Here is a 19,654-nt window from a genome sequence, read left to right on the forward strand (position 1 = left end):
GCATTTCCTAATGTTACTGAACCACAGAACACTTTATGAATTAGAAAATGTTGACGAAACACCAACCTAGAAGATATTATGCAACCTTGATTAAAAGGGGATAGTGAAAAATAAATACTTCAGGAAAATACCAAAATTGAATTCACATTGGAGAATAAACACTTAATAAAATCACAAATAAATTCAATAGGACAATATTCTTATCTTTTAGACAGAATCAAATACTTAGAAGTGAATGTTACATCTGTAACTTAGTTCTACAGAAATATATACATTTATGAAGGACATAAAAGAAACTGTGAACATCTTTTTAAATCATTCAAATCCAAAGGGCAGTACAGGAAGCAACAAGTTGGAGCAGATCCATAGAGCCTAGAATAGTGGTGTGTGTAAATATGCCTGTATAATAAAATCATGCTGCTATTTCAGGCCATAGAGTACAATGTCATGGGCTGAACTGTGTCCCCCTAAAACTCACATGCATCCCTCAGAATGCAACTGCGTTTGGAGATGAGGCTTTTAAAGAGGTAATTAAGGCACAATGAGATCATATTTTGGGCCCTAATCTAACTTGCCCAGTGTTCTTATAAGAGAAAATTAGGACAAACACATACATACTCACCCAGAAGAAAGACCATGTGAAGACACACAGCAAAAAGGCTGCCATCTGCAAGTCAAGGGGAGAGGCCTCAGAAGAAACCAAATCTGCTGACACCGTGGTCTTGGACTTGTAGCTTCCAGAATTGTGGGAAATAAGTTTCTGTTGTTTAAACCACCCCGTTTGTGATATTTTGTTATGGCAGCCCTGGCAAACAAATACAGATGTCCTCCCAAATATATTCAGAAAGCTGTAAACACCCAGAGTCAGTTCTCCTTCCATCACCATATATTTGATCCCTTTTACCCTCATCTCCCACCCCCTGCCCCGTTTCCCTCTGGTAACCACTACACGATTGTCTGTGTCTATGAGTTTTCGTTTCTTCATTTGTTTGTCTTGTTCCTTTGTTGTTTTCAGTTTTATATCCCACATGTCAGTGAAATCATATGGTTCTCAACTTTTTCTGACTTATTTCGCTCAGCATAATAATCTCAAGATCCATCCATGTTGTCGCAAGTGGTACTATTCCATCTTTTCTTACGGCACAGTAGTATTCCATTGTGTATATAGGCCACAACGTCTTTATCCAATCATCTATGGAAGGACATAGATAGATGCTGTATTACAGAATTGTACACCTGAAACACATGTAGCTTTACTCACGAGTGTCACCCCAATAAACTTTAATTTAAAAAAGAAAAGAAAAGAAAAAGTAAAAGAAAGAAAGCTGTAAACAAAGGTCCTTGAGCTGCTGCTGTCTAATCTAGTCATGGTCTTTGAGACAAAGCCACTTCTAAGTCTTCCAGGTGAGGGATAAAGAGAGTGCCTGGGAAGAATGCCTGATATCCATGGGAGATGACAGTTGTTCGAGATGACACATTGAGAACAGAATTCAGAAATCTAAATTCTAATTTCTTTACAGCAAAGAACCCATCAACCCATTTTGGACATCTCTTTCAGAACAGTAGTCTGAAAGCTTGGGTTGACAAGTTAAAATGACAAAAAAAATAGTAAGGCTTTGCTACAGAACACACTCCGCATTAACATTATTTAAATTTACCCAATAAATACACATGAAAAGCTAGAAGTCTCAATCATGTCTCTTTACACTCAGAATTCAAATAAGGTCATGAAAACATTTTGGCATTTTCAAAATATAAATTAGAAATTAAAAAAAAAAAAAAGGCTTTCCCTCCAACTTTACCTGACATGCCAGCTTCCCTGTCTCTTGAGCATCTCTGTATAAAAATATATAAGTAGAACTGTTTCCCAATAAAGTCTTTTTTCCAAAAATTACCAAGGAGTCTTGAAACAAAAGCCTAATGAAGCACATGCCTAATTGTAGATGGTGTTGATTTTTCTTCCACATATTACAAAAATAAATCTAGCAAAAAAGTGATTTATACTCACCACTTTGCAATGTTTCTGCAGGTCTTGCTGCACTGTTTTCTAATTACTAAGTTATTCCGAATGTGTGTAAAGCAGAAGAGTTTGCCTAAAGGCTTGGCTTGACATCGTAGAACAATGTCCCCCTTATCGTCCACCTCCGTGACCCGGTCCCACTCCTCGTTCCCTTTGACCTCCCTTGACCACCATTCATTCCTAAAAGTCTCTTCTCTCTTCATGTCACACACACTGCCTTTCCCTGGTTCTTTCTCGGATGCCTCTCTCTGTTTGACAACCTTCCAGTTGTTGCTTAGCCTAACTGAATGCTTTGTACAAGGCTCACCCTGGTGTCTTTGCCCTTTGCTTTTTCACAGTCCCAAAATGAAATGCATTTACTCATGACTTCAGTTACTGGTGATTACATTCTTATATTTCAAGTCCGAAGGCTTCAGCTAGACCCAGGCCTGTTAGCTCCACGCACACTTAGGTCACATCCACGTGAATGTCTTGAACTATTTAAAACTTGAATTCCTCTTTTCCCCACACAAGCCCCTCCTGCCCTTCAAAGCTGACTTCCCTTTCCAGGTATTCTAACGGATTCATCGTCAATCTTCCCCACCAGGCCATTTTGCTTACATCTTGCACATGGCTCCTTTGGTGCAATAATACCAGAGTTCAGTAGTTTTGACAAAGTCAGTATTTACTAGAAAGCCCTGCACAGAAAATATTTCCTGACCCCCTAACTAGCAGATAGCTCTACCCTAACACTTAGTGTCTTGTTTTTAAGCTCTTTGTGTACCTTTTCCCCCAATTAGACTCAAGTCTTCTTTAGAATAGAATCATGTCTTGTTTGCTGTTGGTTTTCTAAATCTCTTTTCCTAACACAGAACCTACTACACAGTATTTACTCAATAAATATTGGTGAATTGTTCTGAATTCTCCCTAGGAAATTTTTGAGTCATTTTTTGACCCTTCCTGCTTCATCCTCTAGATCAACTATCCAGCCACCCTTCACTCCCTCGCCAAAAACTAATTCTTAGTTGTATTGGATTGTATGCAGTAATTGCCTGTCTTTCTTTCCATGGCCTTGGTTAGTGTTCCCAGATACTGACTGTGGGCTTGCCAATGTTACTTGCTTTGGCCAATGGGACAATAGCAAATATGATGCAAGTAGACACTTGAAGAGCTCTTGGTCACTGGGACGTGCCCTTTCTTGCTGTACGTGAAACCCTGAAGGAGCCAGGATAGCTGCTGGATGATGAAAGACACATGGCTCTGATTACCCCTTACTCCAGCCAAGAGCCAGACATGTGAACAAAGCCATCGGATGCTCGCTGACTCTACATGAGAAATTCTACTATGTGAATGAGCTCAGCCAAGACCAGCAAAAAGAACCACCCAGATGAGCCTAACCCAAATTGCTGACCCACAAAATCATGAGCTAATAAACCATTTTGTTTTAAGCCAATATATTTTTACTTGGAAGTGGGCAGGGGGTTGGATACAGTATAAAGTAGCCGCTATATTGGTCTTCTCCATTTTAAATATTGTGCTTTAAACTTTACCCCAAAACCACCAACACATTGCCCATCACCACTTTATCCTCTACCTTCATACTTTATACTAAGATAACACACCAGCTTGTCTTCTTGCTCGTAGTTTTCTTTTCAGATGTGTAAAACACTTCTGTCAAATTAATCTTCCTGAAACTTTTCTTTTAAACATATCCTGATAAATGATAAATAAGGACACCTTATTTCCTAAACACAAGTCCACTTCATAACCTAAATATCTATTTTTATATCCAAAATGTCCATTTTCATCCTTAATTATTATAAGATAAGCTCCACGAGAAATGAGTCACAGAATAATAGATAATATAACTCTTACAACTTCCTGTTACAGAGGAGGTAACTCGCTACCCTATGCCTGCCCCACTACTGTATTTTGGAAGAATGGATTTCAAAGGTTCACAGCTAGAGAGGATAATCTGCCTCTGGATAAGTCCTATCTCGAGTCTACCCCTGTCTGATTAGATGATGGTTTGGATCTTGTACTTTAGAGTTGATGTTGGAATGAGTTAAGACTTTGGGGGCTACTGGGATGGAATAAATGCATTTTGCATGCTAGAAGAATATGAATTTAGGGAAACCAGGGGTGGAGTGCTATAAACTGAATGTATGTGTCCTTCCCGGATTCATATGTCGAAGCTTTGTGATATTGTGACTAATCATATATATATATATATATATATATATATATATATATATATATATATATATATATATATATGCGTGTGTGTGTGTGTGTATATATATGTATATATATATATATATACACACATATATATATACATATATATGTGTGTATATATATATTATATATTATTCAGATGACCAAAATGTGTCTCACATATCTTTGGTCTTCATCACTCTCTCTCTCACCCTCTGTCACTCTTTCCCTGTGCCGTGTGAGGAAATGGCAAGATAGCCCTCTGAACCCAGGAGGAGAGCTCTCACCAGAACCTGAGCATGCCGGCACCCTGACCTTGGACTTCCGGCCTCCAGAACTGTGAGAAGATATATTTGTGTTGAAACCACCTAGTCTGTGGTATTATATTATGGCAGCCTGAGCTGACTAAGACACTTTTTCAACATCCACAGGGCAAGAATCACTTTCATCTCCACCACTCAAACTTAATTTTTATTTCTATGGACAAGAATCACTTGAATTGCTCTCAGTTTTCTACAACGTACAGAGTGGTAAATAGCTCAAAGATGAGGAAAGGCACAGATAACACCGAAAGCTGCACGACAGAGGATACCTAGCAATCCTTCCTGCCAATTTCAAGCTCTAGCATAAGTTTCCCTGACATATCTAAAGAAGCAACTATAATTGTTTCTTTACCTCTCCTACCTGCCTTTACTTCTCCTGCTCTGAAGTTATTCCACAGGAGACCTGCTGTCACCTCCTTTGATTAAATCTCCTTTATTCAAGCATAGCCATTATTTTGTCTGGCTTTTATTATAAGTGCAACCAAGAGTTCATACCCACACCAGCCTACATGCAAGAGTCAGTCACAACGACGTCCTCCTCACACCCATTTTAGCCTCCAGTCCTCGCCAGCAAATTCTAGACTCCTCAAGGCCCCACCCATCGGGTTAAAGGATCCCAGCTGCAGTGTCATATCAGCTCTGCTATGGATGATTGTTCTCATCAAGGCCAACTCCAGGCATCACGTTCCCTTCCGGCTTTGACCTTGTAGCTCCCTGGATGCCGTGGAGCTTCTGGTTTTAGTCACTACTGCTGGGACACCTTCCTGGAGTCACCCAGCTTGTCATGTGAAGCTGCTTATTCTGTCCTGTCAGTCACCTCACTGACAAACAAAGAAGACACAAATGAAAGTGTAAAGAGCGACCATGTATTGAGCTCCAACTATTAGCCTTTAGGTACTTTTCACTCTGTTTTTTCAAACTTATCATTTGTGTTTCTGCTTTGGTAGTTAAAAGTAAATTGTATCTCCCCTCAAAGAATATGTAACATAGAAGACCGTTTTTCTATATGCCCCAAATAATCACATTTAATAAAATTAATTTCACATTTAATAAAATTCATAATTTCTTAATAGTATCTAATACCGAGTCTAAATCTGAAATTTGCCAGTAGTCAAAAAACTGTCCTTTACAGTTGGTTTCTACACCAAGGTCCAATCCAAGACAGTGCAGCTGGTTGTCACGCCCCTTTAAGTCTTTTTTCAATCTAGAAAAAAATAGCCCTGTTTTATTGACTGACTTGTTGAAGAGACAGAGCTAGTTTCCTATAAAATGTCATACTTTCTGGCTTTGTTTATTTGGTTCCTCATGGTATTTGTTTAACCCGTGTGTCTATCTCCTATCTTCCTTGGAAACTGGAATAGCTATAGTTTTGATTCAAGTTAAACCTTTTTGGCCAGATGGAATATATCATCAGAGGACACCTACTATCTGCTTGCCCATCACTAGTGATGCTAAGATTGCCTGATATTTCAGCCCTCCAATGAGGCTGCCCGCAGTTTACAAAATATTGGGCTACATTTGTCTTAAGTTTATATTGATGAGATAACCTGCAGTGTTGCCCCCAAAACGCTTCAGAATCCTCAGCAACCCACCTGCAAATTAACATTTTGGAATATTTCCTTTTGAAAACAAACTACCTGTAGGGAATTTTAATTCAACATGGACCTCCGCCTCACAGGGCTTGCTTTTTCTTCTCTAGGCCAGTGGTGATCCGTGCCAACGGGGCATCTTGGCCACAGCTCTGCCCAGTGTGAAGGCTGCAGTTACAGGTTCAGGTCTCTGAGGTACATTTCCACAGTTTCTCTGCCTGTCCTCTCACAACCAGCTTTCCAGCCTTTCTTTATCTCTGTGGTTCTTCTCTGAAGCCCTCACGTTTTATTTCCCTCAGGGAGCCCTAGAGTGAACACAATATTCTTAGCCAATTCTCTGAGACTCAGATCCTTTATTGCATTTCAAGTGTGAAGATATTACAAATTAGCAATTGTAAAATGGATTTGCAATTTTGAATCAAGAAACTTAAATTCATAGGAACATTTACCCCAAGGACACATGAAAAATTGGCTTTTAAGTGTTATCTTGAGTATGTCTTCATCGTCATAATTATCGTTCAGGAAATCAATAATGATGATATGATGGTGAGAAAAGTCATTGTAACTATCATTACAGTAATACTCCACTTAATGAGCTGCATGAACCAGAAGTCAAGTGTGATTTAAAGTCTCCCTGAAACCCAGAAGACCTGCAAATCTGCATCCAACCTGCTTCCAAGGAAAGGAAATAACCTTTGGAAGTCAAGTTGAGAAACTTAGTCAAATATATTAATTATATGTTCATTAACAGTACAAAGCAAGGAATATGGAGGTGAGACAAGTATATAAAGCCTTGCCTATGGGGAGAGGAGTGATTGGAGGTAGTTAATTTGCATGAAAACTGGTTTAAATCCACTCCAATCATTTTCCCTAAAGTAAAGCAGAGAAGATGAGAATACAAATCTGCAGCAACTAAGGAAAGTTTGTGTTGCTCTCACCTAGAATGAAGCAAACTCCAATCCTTTTCAAAGGCAGATCTGTGCCAGCGAGCCACACAAATATATTTATTTATATTTGAAGATCTTTCTTAGAAGAGGCAGTAAATTCGTTTTATGAACTACAGGACGGATCACAGGTACTATAATAAGGAGGCAGATTTCATCTTAATGTCAGGAAGAATTATTTTTATTGTGGCAAAATGCATATAATATAAATTTGTCATTTTAACCATTTTCAACTGTACAGTTGTGGCATTAGTACATTTACAGTGCTGTGCAACTGACACCACCATGCATCTCCAGAACTTTTTCATCCTCCCAAACTGAAACCCCGAAACACTTTATACAATAAATTCTCATCCCTCCCTCTCCCCAGGCCCTGGTAACCACCCCACTACTTTCTGTCAGTATGATTTTGACTGCTACTCTAAGTACGTCATGTACGTGGAACCATAAATATCTGTCCTTTTGCATCTGGCTTATTTCACTTAGCATAATGTCTTCATGTTTCACCTACGTTGTAGCATGTTTCAGAATTTTATTCCTCTTTAAGGCTAAATAACGCTTCCTTGTATGTATACATGCCACGTTTTGTTTATCCATTCATCCACAGATGGACATTTGGGTTGTTTCCATCTTTTGGCTTTTGTGAATAATGCTGTTATGAACATAGGTGTACAAATATCTGTTAGAATCCCTGCTTTCAGTTATTTTGGGTATGCACCCAGAAATGGCATTGCTGGATCATATAGTAATTTTACTTTTAATTTTTTGAGAAATTGCCATACCACAGCTAACGCACTATTTTTCATCCCCGCCAGCAAGGCACAACGGTTCCAATTTTTCCACATCCTCGTCAATACTTGTTGTCTTCTGCTTTTTCATAATAGCCATCCAAATGGGTGGGAAGGAAGGATTTTAATAACCAGTCCTGTACCACAGTGGGACAAGCTGTCTCAGGAGACAGGGGCTGAGGGGTGCGCTCTCCCAACACCTGGAGAGACGCACCGCACGTGTTCACTTGTGCAAATTGTGCGCTGTCCAAGTATGTCTGATCTCCGGTGAGGAGGGGCTGAAATCCAGCACACATTTCACATTCCAAGGTGTGAACTCTCGTATACAGCTGCCTCTTCCAGGAAGAAGCAATACCTGTTTCTTCCCTGAAAATATTGTCAGCTTACCAGGCCATGTGCTTGAAAAGGCACTTTTTTTTTTTTTTTTTTTTTTAATGCAAACTAAGGCTCTTAGAGAAGCTAGTGGTTGTTCTGGCTGTCTGACTCTTCATTCATGGGGATGCTATAGATAGAACAGACTAATGATAATACCTAGTCTAATTGGACTAGATGGCTATTAAGGTCCCTTTCAATGGTGATACTCTGTGGATCTCTTTGATGGTTTTACCAAATGCCCCCCCCCCAAATTCTTTGACATTCCGCAAATTGACTGATGGAATCTATAGTCCCTCACCTTGAATCTGGGATCTGTGACTGCTTCACAATAGAAATCTGCAAAAGGGACCCTGTACCAGTTTCCAGCCCCAGACTTTAAGAAACTGGCAGCTCCCACTTCCTGTCTCTTGGGACACTCCTTCCTGGAACCCAGCCACCATGCTGTGAGGAAGACTAAACCACTTTGTGGAAAGACACACATGGTGAAAAACCAACATTCGCTCACCAAGTAAGTGAACTCTCTTGGAAGCGGAGCCCTCAGCCCCAGCAAAAGATGAGCTTCCCAGCCAAGCCCCACCCAAATAGCAGATTGATGAGTAAAGCAAATAACTCTAGCTGTTTTAGGCCACTGCCATTTTAAGGTGATTTTCTTTAGCTACAAGATAACCAGCACAGTCTGAAACATAAAGTGGCCAGGGCTCCAAACTCACATTTCCACAATATGCCTTACACCAGCCATGCTCTGAAGGACTCTAAGGCTGGGCCTTCTCTAAGCAGCCCTGGATTTCTCATCTGAGGCAATCACCTTTGTCCCTCATCTCCTCTCTCCCTCCCCAATCTAGAATAAAATCTCTATCATATAAAGATGCGAGACCTTCTGTGGCATCTGTACCCTCAGTGTTTGGATTTCTTAAGGAATGATAGGTTTCTCTGAGCCGCACGCTGGGCCCTTCCACAGACTCTCAAGGGCTTCTGTTTTGCCCTGGGCTAGTGGTATGTAGCCTGGAGGTGCTGGCTTCAAGGCACAAGACAGAAGCAAAACGTACTTGAGGCCAGTAAAACTGCTGTCCACGTTGGCTCTATCTTGCCACGAGTTAAGAGGGAGCAAACAAGCCAAGCTAAGTGGCAGGGACCACAGAGGAGAAACCACGCTTGGACCCTGGAGCTGACTGCAGTGGCTCCATCACAGATCGAATCTGCCTGCACTTCCTGGAGAGGGAATGGGTTTTTTCTGCACGGCCTTGCTCAGTTCTCAGACTTGTCAAACTACCCTCCTCCCTCGATTGCCGCCCTCCCTCCGCCCTCCCCAGTCTTCAATTCAGGAAGGAAACAGTTAAAAGACTCTTGCCCTTCAGGGCTTGGGAGGGGGCGGCAGCTTTGTGCTTTAGAGTGGCTTGCCTCCAGAGAGGGCTGGAAGGTTAGGACATTCTTGCTGTCCTCGATTGGAGCAGAGAGTCTGAGAGCTTCTGGAGGAGAAGGGGAGGACAGACGGGAGGCGCTGTTCCTCCGGAGTTTCTTTTTCTTGCAATTCCTCGCGCGCCTGCGAGTGCGCTCGCCTACAGTCATCCCTGTGGTCTGGCTATTGTGGACAAGAGGTGGAGAGGCTCCATCTCAGCCGGTGGCCAGAGGCTGGAGGCTCAGGGTACCTCCCCTGAGAAACGGTTGCCCAGCAAGTTTTCCCAAGTCTAGGCAGCTGTGCAGCCCGGGCCGCCACGCCGGAGCCCGGGACCCCACGCCACCCACCCTTGCGGGCTCCGCTTCCTTCGCCCAGGCGCTTCGCGAGGACCGGGTATCTGCTGCGCCTGCCCAGCTCCACGGTCGGTGCAACTCTTTCGTCTCGGGGACCCGGGCGGGAGCGGGAGAGACGCTGCCTGGGCCCCTCGGTTGGGAAGAAAGGCCAGCGGGCAGCATTGTCCCCCAGCACCCTGCACTTTGGGCGACCCGCCGCCCAGGGGCTGGCACCCACCTGCCCAGGGGCGCGTTGGCGTTGCGGGCGCATTCCTGGGATGGATGTGCTCTGGCAACGTTTGGGTTTGGGGAGCTGATGAATAGCCCCTCAGCCTCCCCAGGCAGGATTCGGCTGTTTGGTCAAAGGAAAACCCACAGTCCTCCCTGGGTCTCCCTCTTCCCCAGGCGTGCAACAACTTTGTGGAACATCACGCCCTCGTCGCAGGCTCCAGAGTCTAGTTGTGAAGTGTGCCCCGTAGCCTTTTCTTACTCTCCTGCTTCTCCCGGTACACCCCGGGTTGCCAAGGGTAGCCAAGGGCACGCCGTGTGAGGGGCTGATGTTTTGGAAAACTCCCAGGGCAGCTAGTTTGGAAAGCTGCCTGTGGAGGTCTGGGCGCTTGGTTCTGTGCTGTCCTTTAAAGGGCACTTGTTGCCTTTCACGTGCAGAAAACAAGGGCTGTTGCTAGATATCAGCCCCTCTGTTTACACCGTCCTAGTGGCCTTCCAGATAGAGGTGGCGGCAGAGGGGGTGGGGTGGGAGGGAGAAGTTGTCAGGCAGGAGAGTGGCTACTGTCTTACCCAGGGAGCCAAACAACGGAATACTTGTAAAAAAAAAAGTCCCTAGATTTTTCTTTCTCCTCTTGTAGATGTTTATGGCTGTCTGTCCCTCCCACCCCTTCCGTTTTAAGTGTTAACTAATTATGAAACACCTTGGCAATCGTTCCATGTAAACTACCTGCTCTAAACTCATGCCTTTTGGGTAAGGTTGGAATTTTCAAATTACTAATTACAGGTGAACTTTGATCCTGAGCGTCAGAGACGTTTAAATGGTTAAAGTGTAAGCAGACGGATTCGGTACTCTTCCTTAATAAAAGCTTTTGAACTTCAGCAAATTCTTAGACTCCACATAGAAGAATGAGGGATCTATAAACCATGGCCTTCAGATCTGAAGCTGAGCTACTTCACTGGCACTATGACTGATTGTGACTGATGATTCCAAGTGCGGCATGACTTAGCAGACCCACGGAACCTGCATTTGAGAGGCATCTTGTGTGTGTGGTTTTGGGAGTTTTCATCACCAATGATAATGTGGGTATTCACATGCCTTTGCCAAGTAGCCTTAGCTCTGCAGCTTAATCCGAGCTGATGGAGATGTCATCAGAAATGATTTCTGTGGTGGTGTCATTGTTGGAGGAGGAAGGAAGGTGGGTTTGATGGCTGGAGCTCACACTGTGATAAGAACCCACACAGCCTCGGCCTGCTTAGCTCCTGCTGTAATCAGCTGACCGAGCAAACCAGCAAACCAGCGCTCAAACACCAGTGGTTACCTTTCGTGAGTGGTGGAATACTCGCAATAGCCAGGACAGGTCACTAACTATCCTCCTAGCAGACTCGGATGGGCACAGAAACATTTCATTTCCTGGAAAAGGCTTCTCTCTCTAGTAGTTTTAAGAAAACTACATTAGTGAAGGCTCCATTCCGGTTGGGAAACTGGGAGGCTTTAGGCATTAAGCAGCACAAGGTATTGAAAGATTTCTTTTTTCCCATCTCTGATCTGGAGAGGAGGATGGCAATATGCTTTGTTCTTAGAGTCCTGGTCTCCACTGTAGAACGGAAATAGTGACATAGTGTAGGGCTATTGATGTTTGGTCAGATACTCACTCCAAACTGTAAGAAGTAGGAAAAACTGCAAACTACTTATAATTAAGTCCAGGCAGAACTGACATGTACATAGTATGCTCCTAGCTCAGAAAAATTGATATTTTTATCATTTTTTATCATTGATTTTTAATCATATCAGACTGAGTTAAGTCCTAGAAGCAAAGTAAAGTGAGGCATTTTTACCTGCCTTGCCACTTCTTGGCTACGAAAACTTGACTTAACATCTTCAAGACTCAATTTCCTCATGAGTAAAATGGGGATATTCCCCTTACCTACCTAGAGTTGTAAAGCTCAAGTCAGATAACAGATACGTACATAACAGATAACTACTATCCATAAAATAGTATTATTTCAGATTCCTGGGAGAAATCTCTGGAGAAGGCTAAGTATGTGGTATTTGTACTTTATCTTTACTTTACAACTTGAATAAATCTTATTTTATTCACATATTGACTAAACACATTTTATTCACATTGTAAACACATATTCACATTTTATTCACATAGTGACTAAACCTAAGCTTTATTGATTTCCCAAGATAACTGTCAAAATCCCTAAATGTGGTTAATACCAAACATGAATAGACTCAGAAAAAGGACATGATTGTAAAAAAAATTAAATTAAACATCATAGACACACACACCACCGCATAAATGAACTCATGGTCTTCGTTTAAAGATTCATTAAAAACTCACAAAAAATAAAATATACGAAAAATTTAAATGTGAGGAGCTATTTTTATTTACCTTTGATTATTGTATTACCACCAACCTCCCTCATTTTCCCAACATGTTTTCTTTAAGGATTAAGTAGAAAACCTAGGCTTTCTGGGCAACAAGGACCACTTATTCTCTGCAAATGACTGAAACAAATGAACAAATGGTCTTTTGAAACCATCTAAAAACCCTCCTGAGTCTACTAGGTCATTGAAACTCTGGTAACTTCCTTAAAATATCTGAAGTGCTAAGAAGGCATAAGAATGACAGACAGTGTGGTCTAGTGGTTAAGAGTTTGGGCTCAAAGTCGGACTAACTTGCCTTAGAATCACGGTATTGCCATGCTCCACCTGTGGCTTTCACAAGCTACTTGACCTTCCTGAGCCTCTGTTTCCCTCTCTTTATGATGGAACTGTGTATCTGCTTCACAGGGTCCTGGTATGGATTAGATGGCATCACCCATGTGGAGTGCTCAGCACCCTGATTGGCAAAATAAGGTAGCTATATAGGATGTTAAAAGGGAGCATGAGACAGATATCCCTTGGAAAACCAAATGCTGTGTCTGGCCTGGGAAAGTCCATTCCTCTCAGTTTCACTCACTGGCAAATATCGTGATGATAATTTCTGAGGAATGGAAAAGCCAAAATCTCCTGTCAGAAAATGTAGATTGTACATATTAATCATCAATGTTTCCAAAAAAATAAGTATTTTATCTTTATCAGTTATATCATTTTTAATTGAAACTAAGATTATTATATGCATTGATGATGTTGACTTGAGTTTTGATTTTAATTTAACATTTTGTAACACTTTAAATAGCTATTATACATATGCTGCATTTTTTTTCCCCATGTTTATTATTTACCATGTGGAAAACAACACACATTTTGGAATATTGGATTCTTATATATAGAATTTGCTAATTTTATGCCTTAACTCTATGTAACGTTTACTAAGTATATAATGCCTTTCTTCTTCCATTAGTAAATGAAATGTTATATCTCAACTCTTGTAGATTTTTGTAATTCAGGTTCTTATCAGCCTAGATAGTAAAGAAAAAAAGAAGTAACCTTTTACCTACTTCTTGAAGGAAAAACTGCCATATCCTCATCCACATTATTAATCTAGATATATGTATAGTTGTGGATAGAGAGGAAATGGGTGGGGGGGTGGGAGGGGAGAGAGAAAGAGAGAAAGAGAGAGAGGTGTAACTTGCCCTAATAGAGCTTTGGTCATTTCTGGGTTTTTTTCTGCCATGGGCTAAGCTGACATAGATATATCTTATCTAAGTACCAAATATCTCCTGCTTTTTAATTGAAGCAATAAATAATCATTGATTATAATCTTACTGACAAGCTAGATTTTTGTAACCAAAATTATTTTTCTCCTTTCCTTTTCTAGGTGAATAAAAAAAAAAGTAAGGGCATAAAAGCAACACAGTAAGAGACATTTGCTCACATTTGCATCAAGATGGAAATCTTTTGCTTTCTGGTATCCTTTTGGGTGGTGTTGGTTGGCTGTGTCATCAGTGATAATCCCGAGAGCTACGGCACAAACCTCAGCACTCGTGTGGACAATTTCACCACTTTTCGTGGGACAGAGCTCAGTTTCCTGGTTACCACTCATCGACCCACTAAGTTGGCCCTACCCGGCAACGGCTCGATGCACAGCTATTGCCCGCAGCAGACTAAGATCACTTCCGTCTTCAAGTACATTAACACTGTGATATCTTGTACTATTTTCATCGTGGGAATGGTGGGCAATGCAACTCTGCTCAGGATCATTTACCAGAACAAGTGTCTGAGGAATGGCCCCAACGCGCTGATAGCCAGCCTCGCCCTTGGAGACCTTATCTATGTGGTCATCGATCTCCCTATCAATGTATTTAAGGTAGGAAGAAACCACAACTATACCTGCAGGTTTGAACATATGCTCTGATTCCACAGTAAGAGAGTGCTGTAGAGTTTTCTGACCTTTGGAAGTTTAGTCTGCGTTGTTACTGAGAGCGGCTTCTGCTCTCTTACAACTTAGTGGCATTTTAAAATTTAATTATTTGTCAACTGTTACACTTCTTTTCTAACTTGTTAACCGAATAGCATTTGAGGGATGGCTCTTCAAAGTCATAGTCTTTCGTGAATTGGCTTCTCAGGCCAGCCCTGAGCTTGCTGAAGTGGATGGGCAATCTGGGGGAGACCACTTGATTTTTATGAGATTTCATGTTCAGGATGAGACCTCCTGAGCCCCAAACGTACTTCCATTAAATATATCTCCAGTTGCAGTTACCTTCTTAATGTGATGCTGTCCAGAAACCAGATATCCACAGTATGGCTTGAAATGAAAAGCACCTATTTTATTTTGACTGTCTGGGCTGATGATTGGAGCCAAAGGGCATGCTGGCGTTCCTTGGTAATCTGGGTGACTTGGAGATAATGGGGGCCACGTGATAGCAGGTCAGGGTTGACCTCATTGAGCAGTATTACTGAAACCATTTAAAATAGCCATCGGTTTACTGTTGCCTCCTTCATTTCTTTAGTTTACAATTATGGAGTACCAACTGCGTGCCTGCCCCTGAACTGGGCAGTTTAAGACCCAAAGATAAATTAGACAAAGTGAAGTGCCTGAGTGGAAGGAAGATAACTAAGCCACGGTTCCTGTGGTCACCTTGCTTTTAGGACTATTTAGTACCAAAACAAACTGAAGACAGAAGGCATTAGATGTTCAATATTTGATCTAATGGTTGTGAGGGGGAAATTGCTGCAAGGATTCAAATGAACTAAAATTCTAATGAAATTACATGATCTATGCAAGATATTATGGAGTGGCTTTATTCTAAGCCCAGGAAAAGCACTTTACTCAGTCTTTATCTTTTTCTTCTATGTATTGTCCATAGAAATGAAAATTTTCTGAGCAATAATATTCTGAAATCTGACTTTAAATGGCAAGTTTTGTCAATTGAAGACATGCTAAATTTTAAGTAGAATGGTAGCCTTTCGATTTCCAATAGATAAACTGCAGCAAAATTATACAGTGTACCAGAAAAATCAGTGGTCTAACAATAAGGATGAAAACAATGATCACAATTTTGAACTCAACAAATGAAAAACATTTCAAAATTACTCCAGTATACTCTTTGCAATATTGGGGAAATTACACAACAAATAATAATTTTAAAATATTTTATACCATCTCTTTCCACAGAATAGCATGAATACATGTTTTCTATTTGAATCTAAAATGGGATTTTAGAACCAAACAATGATGCAAAATTGAAAAGGCATAATTAACCTAAAATGTTTAGCATATGCTACAGAACGTTAATTTTTTTTCTTTAAAAGGTTACTTATTTTCTCTTTATGAAAGATTATATGTACTCAGCACCTGACTTTATCATGACATAGTTCTTTATTAATAGGTTTGAAAATGTTGATATGACTCTTATTCAAAATTTGACTCTTGAGCAGTAACGGTGTGGAGTATAAAACATTAATTATTCATACTTATATGCCAGTTAACCAACCCAGTATGGCTCAGGAAAATAATTAACCATCTCTGAATTAATAATTCCCATTTGACCATGTGCAAAGCAACTTCTTGGCAAATCAATACCTGCAACTGCTGTGAAGACCTTCCTTATTGTTTTGCGTTGTTCCCTGCCAATCATCAGACTAAACTTCTTTCCTATTCCATAGCAACATTGTAAGCCATATCATCTGGATTTTCTCTAAATTTGTTGAAAATGGAAAAAGAAAAACCCACAAAAATCTTTATCTTACATTCATATAAGATAAAAATCTTTATCTTCCATTCTTACATTCATGTGTTAAGAAAAATTAACACATTCATACAATGAACACATTCTTATACCTGACTATATGGTTCTTGCCTCTTGGGTAGCCAATACAGTTGGCCATCCATATTCACGGGTTCCACATCAGCAGATTCAACCAACGGCAAATTGAACATGTTCAGGAAAAAATGTTGTTGTTGCTGACGTGACTATATCATTAGGCCTACAGTGGTTGTATCTGTACTGAACACGTACAGACTTTTGTTCTTGTCATTATTCCCTAAAGAATACAGTATAACAGCTATTTCCATCGCATTTACATTGCATTAGGTGTTATAAGTAACCTAGATATGATTTAAAGTATACAGGAGGATGTACATTGGTTATGTGCCATCTTTATATAAGTGACTTGAGCATCCAATGATTTTAGTGCTCACAGGGGTCCTAGAACCAACCCCCTGCAGATACTGAGGGATGACTGCACTTCCTATACCTATTGTAGTACTAGATACCATAGACCGCTTGGCTGTGGTGTTTTTACATCTCAGGGGACATTTGTGTAATTTCTGTTTTTCTAAAGCTCATGTAGTGGTTCATTTACCCAACATTACTTTTAGAAAGTCAATCTTTTAGGGTAAACAAAAATACTCTTCAGTCATTTCAATTCTTTTGACCAGAGGAAAAGAGAAAAGCTCTGGAGTGAGCTAAATAGACTCACACTATTTGGGGGTTATTTCTACTTCCTTCCCTCAGTTCTCTTCTCTAGGTTAGCAGACCCTAAGATGTTGCTGCTTCTCTGACTTCTGTCTGGGAATAGTCAAGAGAAGTTGTTCCAAGGCCCTCATGCCTTTCCTCCATAGCTACCTCCTGCTGTAAGATTCTGACGCTGTGGAGTCTCACATATCAATCCCATGATTCCGCTTGCCATGTGAAGCTACTTCTGTACTTCAGGACAAAGTAGCACCTGCCCTCCTCACTTTACTCTCATGTTTATGGACCTCTGCAAAATGAAAGTAATGTGTAGACTTGGAGCCCATTCTATTTAAAGGATGCATGGACCTTCTTTATCTCCCCCACTATTAGAAGAATTAGGTGGAAAAAAGAATAGTTGAAAGTATCTGCTATGCTCTTCAAAGAAAGATGTCTTCAAATCACACAGGCCAGTGGGTTTAACAATGCTATCAGTTGTCCTTATGCAACTACAGGCAGAGAACCGTGCATTGAGTCTCGTCAGAATCAGCATAAGTAGAAGTCAACTGTGTGAAGTTTGTGTCTGTGGGAAAGGTAGACTTGCTGATTACACTGCAGTAACGTTACATGTGATAAAGTGTTCTTTCTATTCACATTTTATTCCCTTTCTCTCACTCGGAAAGAGAGTGTACTGAAAGTGTTTCCTATATGAATGTGATGTAAAACACAACTGAAAAGCAGTGTAGCAATCTCAAGCAGCCAGGCTGTTTCTGCCCTGTCATTATCTTGTTCAGCTAGTGCTGGGAGCCTCGGGAGGTCTGTGGGCTTGGAAAAGGGATCACTCCACATAATTTCCAAAAGTTTCCGAAAGAGCTCCAAGGTTTCTTCCCTCTAGCCTACACTGGAGTTTGCTTTTACTTATTGTGTGTCACTCGGCTCAGAAACACTCAGGCGCTCTCACGTTTAGTAGTTAAGGCCCTCCCCATTCTCGCCATACTTTACCTAATCCCCAAGCCATACTACTTCCCTACTTCCCAAAACGCATGCTCAGCTCTTGTCAGAATGCCATCACTACCCCCAAGTAACATTCTGTGCCCTGAGTAACATTCTCAGAGAGGCTGGATATAGTCAACAAATTGCTGCTACTGAAACATTTACAGATCCCACATTGAAAAATGTGTTAGGTCTGGAGTTGTATTTGCTGCATTGAGAAAAAATAAACCACAAAGGGGAAAGAAACTCCTCTGGACCCTAGCTGACACTCGCATGTACACAGACACATTACATTACCTGGTGATAAAAGCAGACATTCTGAGACCTAAAATGCAAAACAGAAGGAGCCTAAGGCAGCAAATAAATGTCAGCTACCTTCTTGGTTTTCAAGCAGAAAGGGGCTTTGAAAATGGCAACGTTGAAGTAAAGCTGTTATTAACTTTATCAAAGGATTACTCTATCTAAATTTTAATTGTTCAAAAAACATATCACTAATTTCAAGAGAAGACTGAAAAGAACAGAAGGGAGGAAGGGAAAGGAGAGAGTGGACCCTTTGAAACAGTCACTATAACCTAAACTGATGATGGATTCAATTTGTCAAGAAATTACATGATCTGATATCCTGAATTTTCAAGAAATGCAAAAACTTACCGATGTAAATTAATCTATATAGAAAATATTTGCATTCATTATAATGGAAAAGCAATTAAGACATTTTTGTGTTTAGGGACCAAAAGTAACCCCCCATTACTAAATGTCAATATAGAAGTACAGAATTTAAAAATTATATTCTTTTATGATTCATGAGATTTTATTTATGCCTTGGAGCTGTCTGCAGGGAGATGGGGTATCAGTTTGAATAGAGGAGGAACCCGAAAAGCGATGTTCGTGCATGGGTGGAGCAGGGCTTGGCACCAGGCGCTTTCAGGATGACAGTTCATCCATATGTGCACAAAGATACGCCCATAAACCACTGTACCTCGGCCTACTAAGTAGAAACGGGAATGTGAAGAAATACATGTGAGAGAAGTAGAGTAGAGAGGATTAGAATGGTGGCCATGGGAAGAGGAAATAAATTTAGTCCGATGATCTGATGTAGAAATTTCTGACATGTACAGTGGGGAGTTAGAACCAGGAATGTCATCGATATTACTGTAGGCGAATAATGTCTCTAGTTAACATGCAGGGTCAAGCAGATCTGGGAGAACAAGCGAAACAGCCAGTGAGAGCATCCAGTAACTGACTGTTGGTTACTAATTGGGTCCATTCTAAGCAACCACCTCTTGTTGGGGATAGCAATGAAAAAACAAATACAATTTCTGTATGAAATGATCAAGAATATTTTGCAATGGGAAGTCAAGGCTCCCAATATGTTGCTCTGGCAGAGAATCTGAGAAATGTGGAAACCAGAGACATTCACACAGAGCCAGTTATCTCCATATTCACACAGCCTTTGACATCTTGTGCAACTGGGATCCATCCTGTCCGGGCAGCCATACAAAAGTTGTTTCTCAACATATCAAATCATCTAGGCAATTTCTGTTTCAAAAACAGATAGCTACAATTTATAGATTGTATAGATTGATACTACAATTTATAGAATGTATAGCTTGCCTCAAACATA

The 19,654-nt window shown here is 40.8% G+C and overlaps 1 protein-coding gene across 1 annotated transcript in view; it reads left to right on the forward strand.

The window, feature by feature from the left end:
- The first annotated feature begins 9,613 nt into the window (after nt 1–9,613).
- EDNRA (endothelin receptor type A) overlaps nt 9,614–19,654 on the forward strand; it is a 48,172-nt gene continuing 38,131 nt past the window's right edge. The window contains exons 1-2 of the mRNA XM_033135015.1: nt 9,614–10,052; nt 13,962–14,450. Coding sequence (XP_032990906.1) covers nt 14,031–14,450 — 420 coding nt within the window. The 5' untranslated portion in view covers nt 9,614–10,052; nt 13,962–14,030. The remainder of the gene's footprint in view (nt 10,053–13,961; nt 14,451–19,654) is intronic.

The sequence above is a fragment of the Rhinolophus ferrumequinum genome, chromosome 18, assembly GCF_004115265.2.
Source record: "Rhinolophus ferrumequinum isolate MPI-CBG mRhiFer1 chromosome 18, mRhiFer1_v1.p, whole genome shotgun sequence".
In the NCBI taxonomy this organism is placed as follows: domain Eukaryota; kingdom Metazoa; phylum Chordata; class Mammalia; order Chiroptera; family Rhinolophidae; genus Rhinolophus; species Rhinolophus ferrumequinum.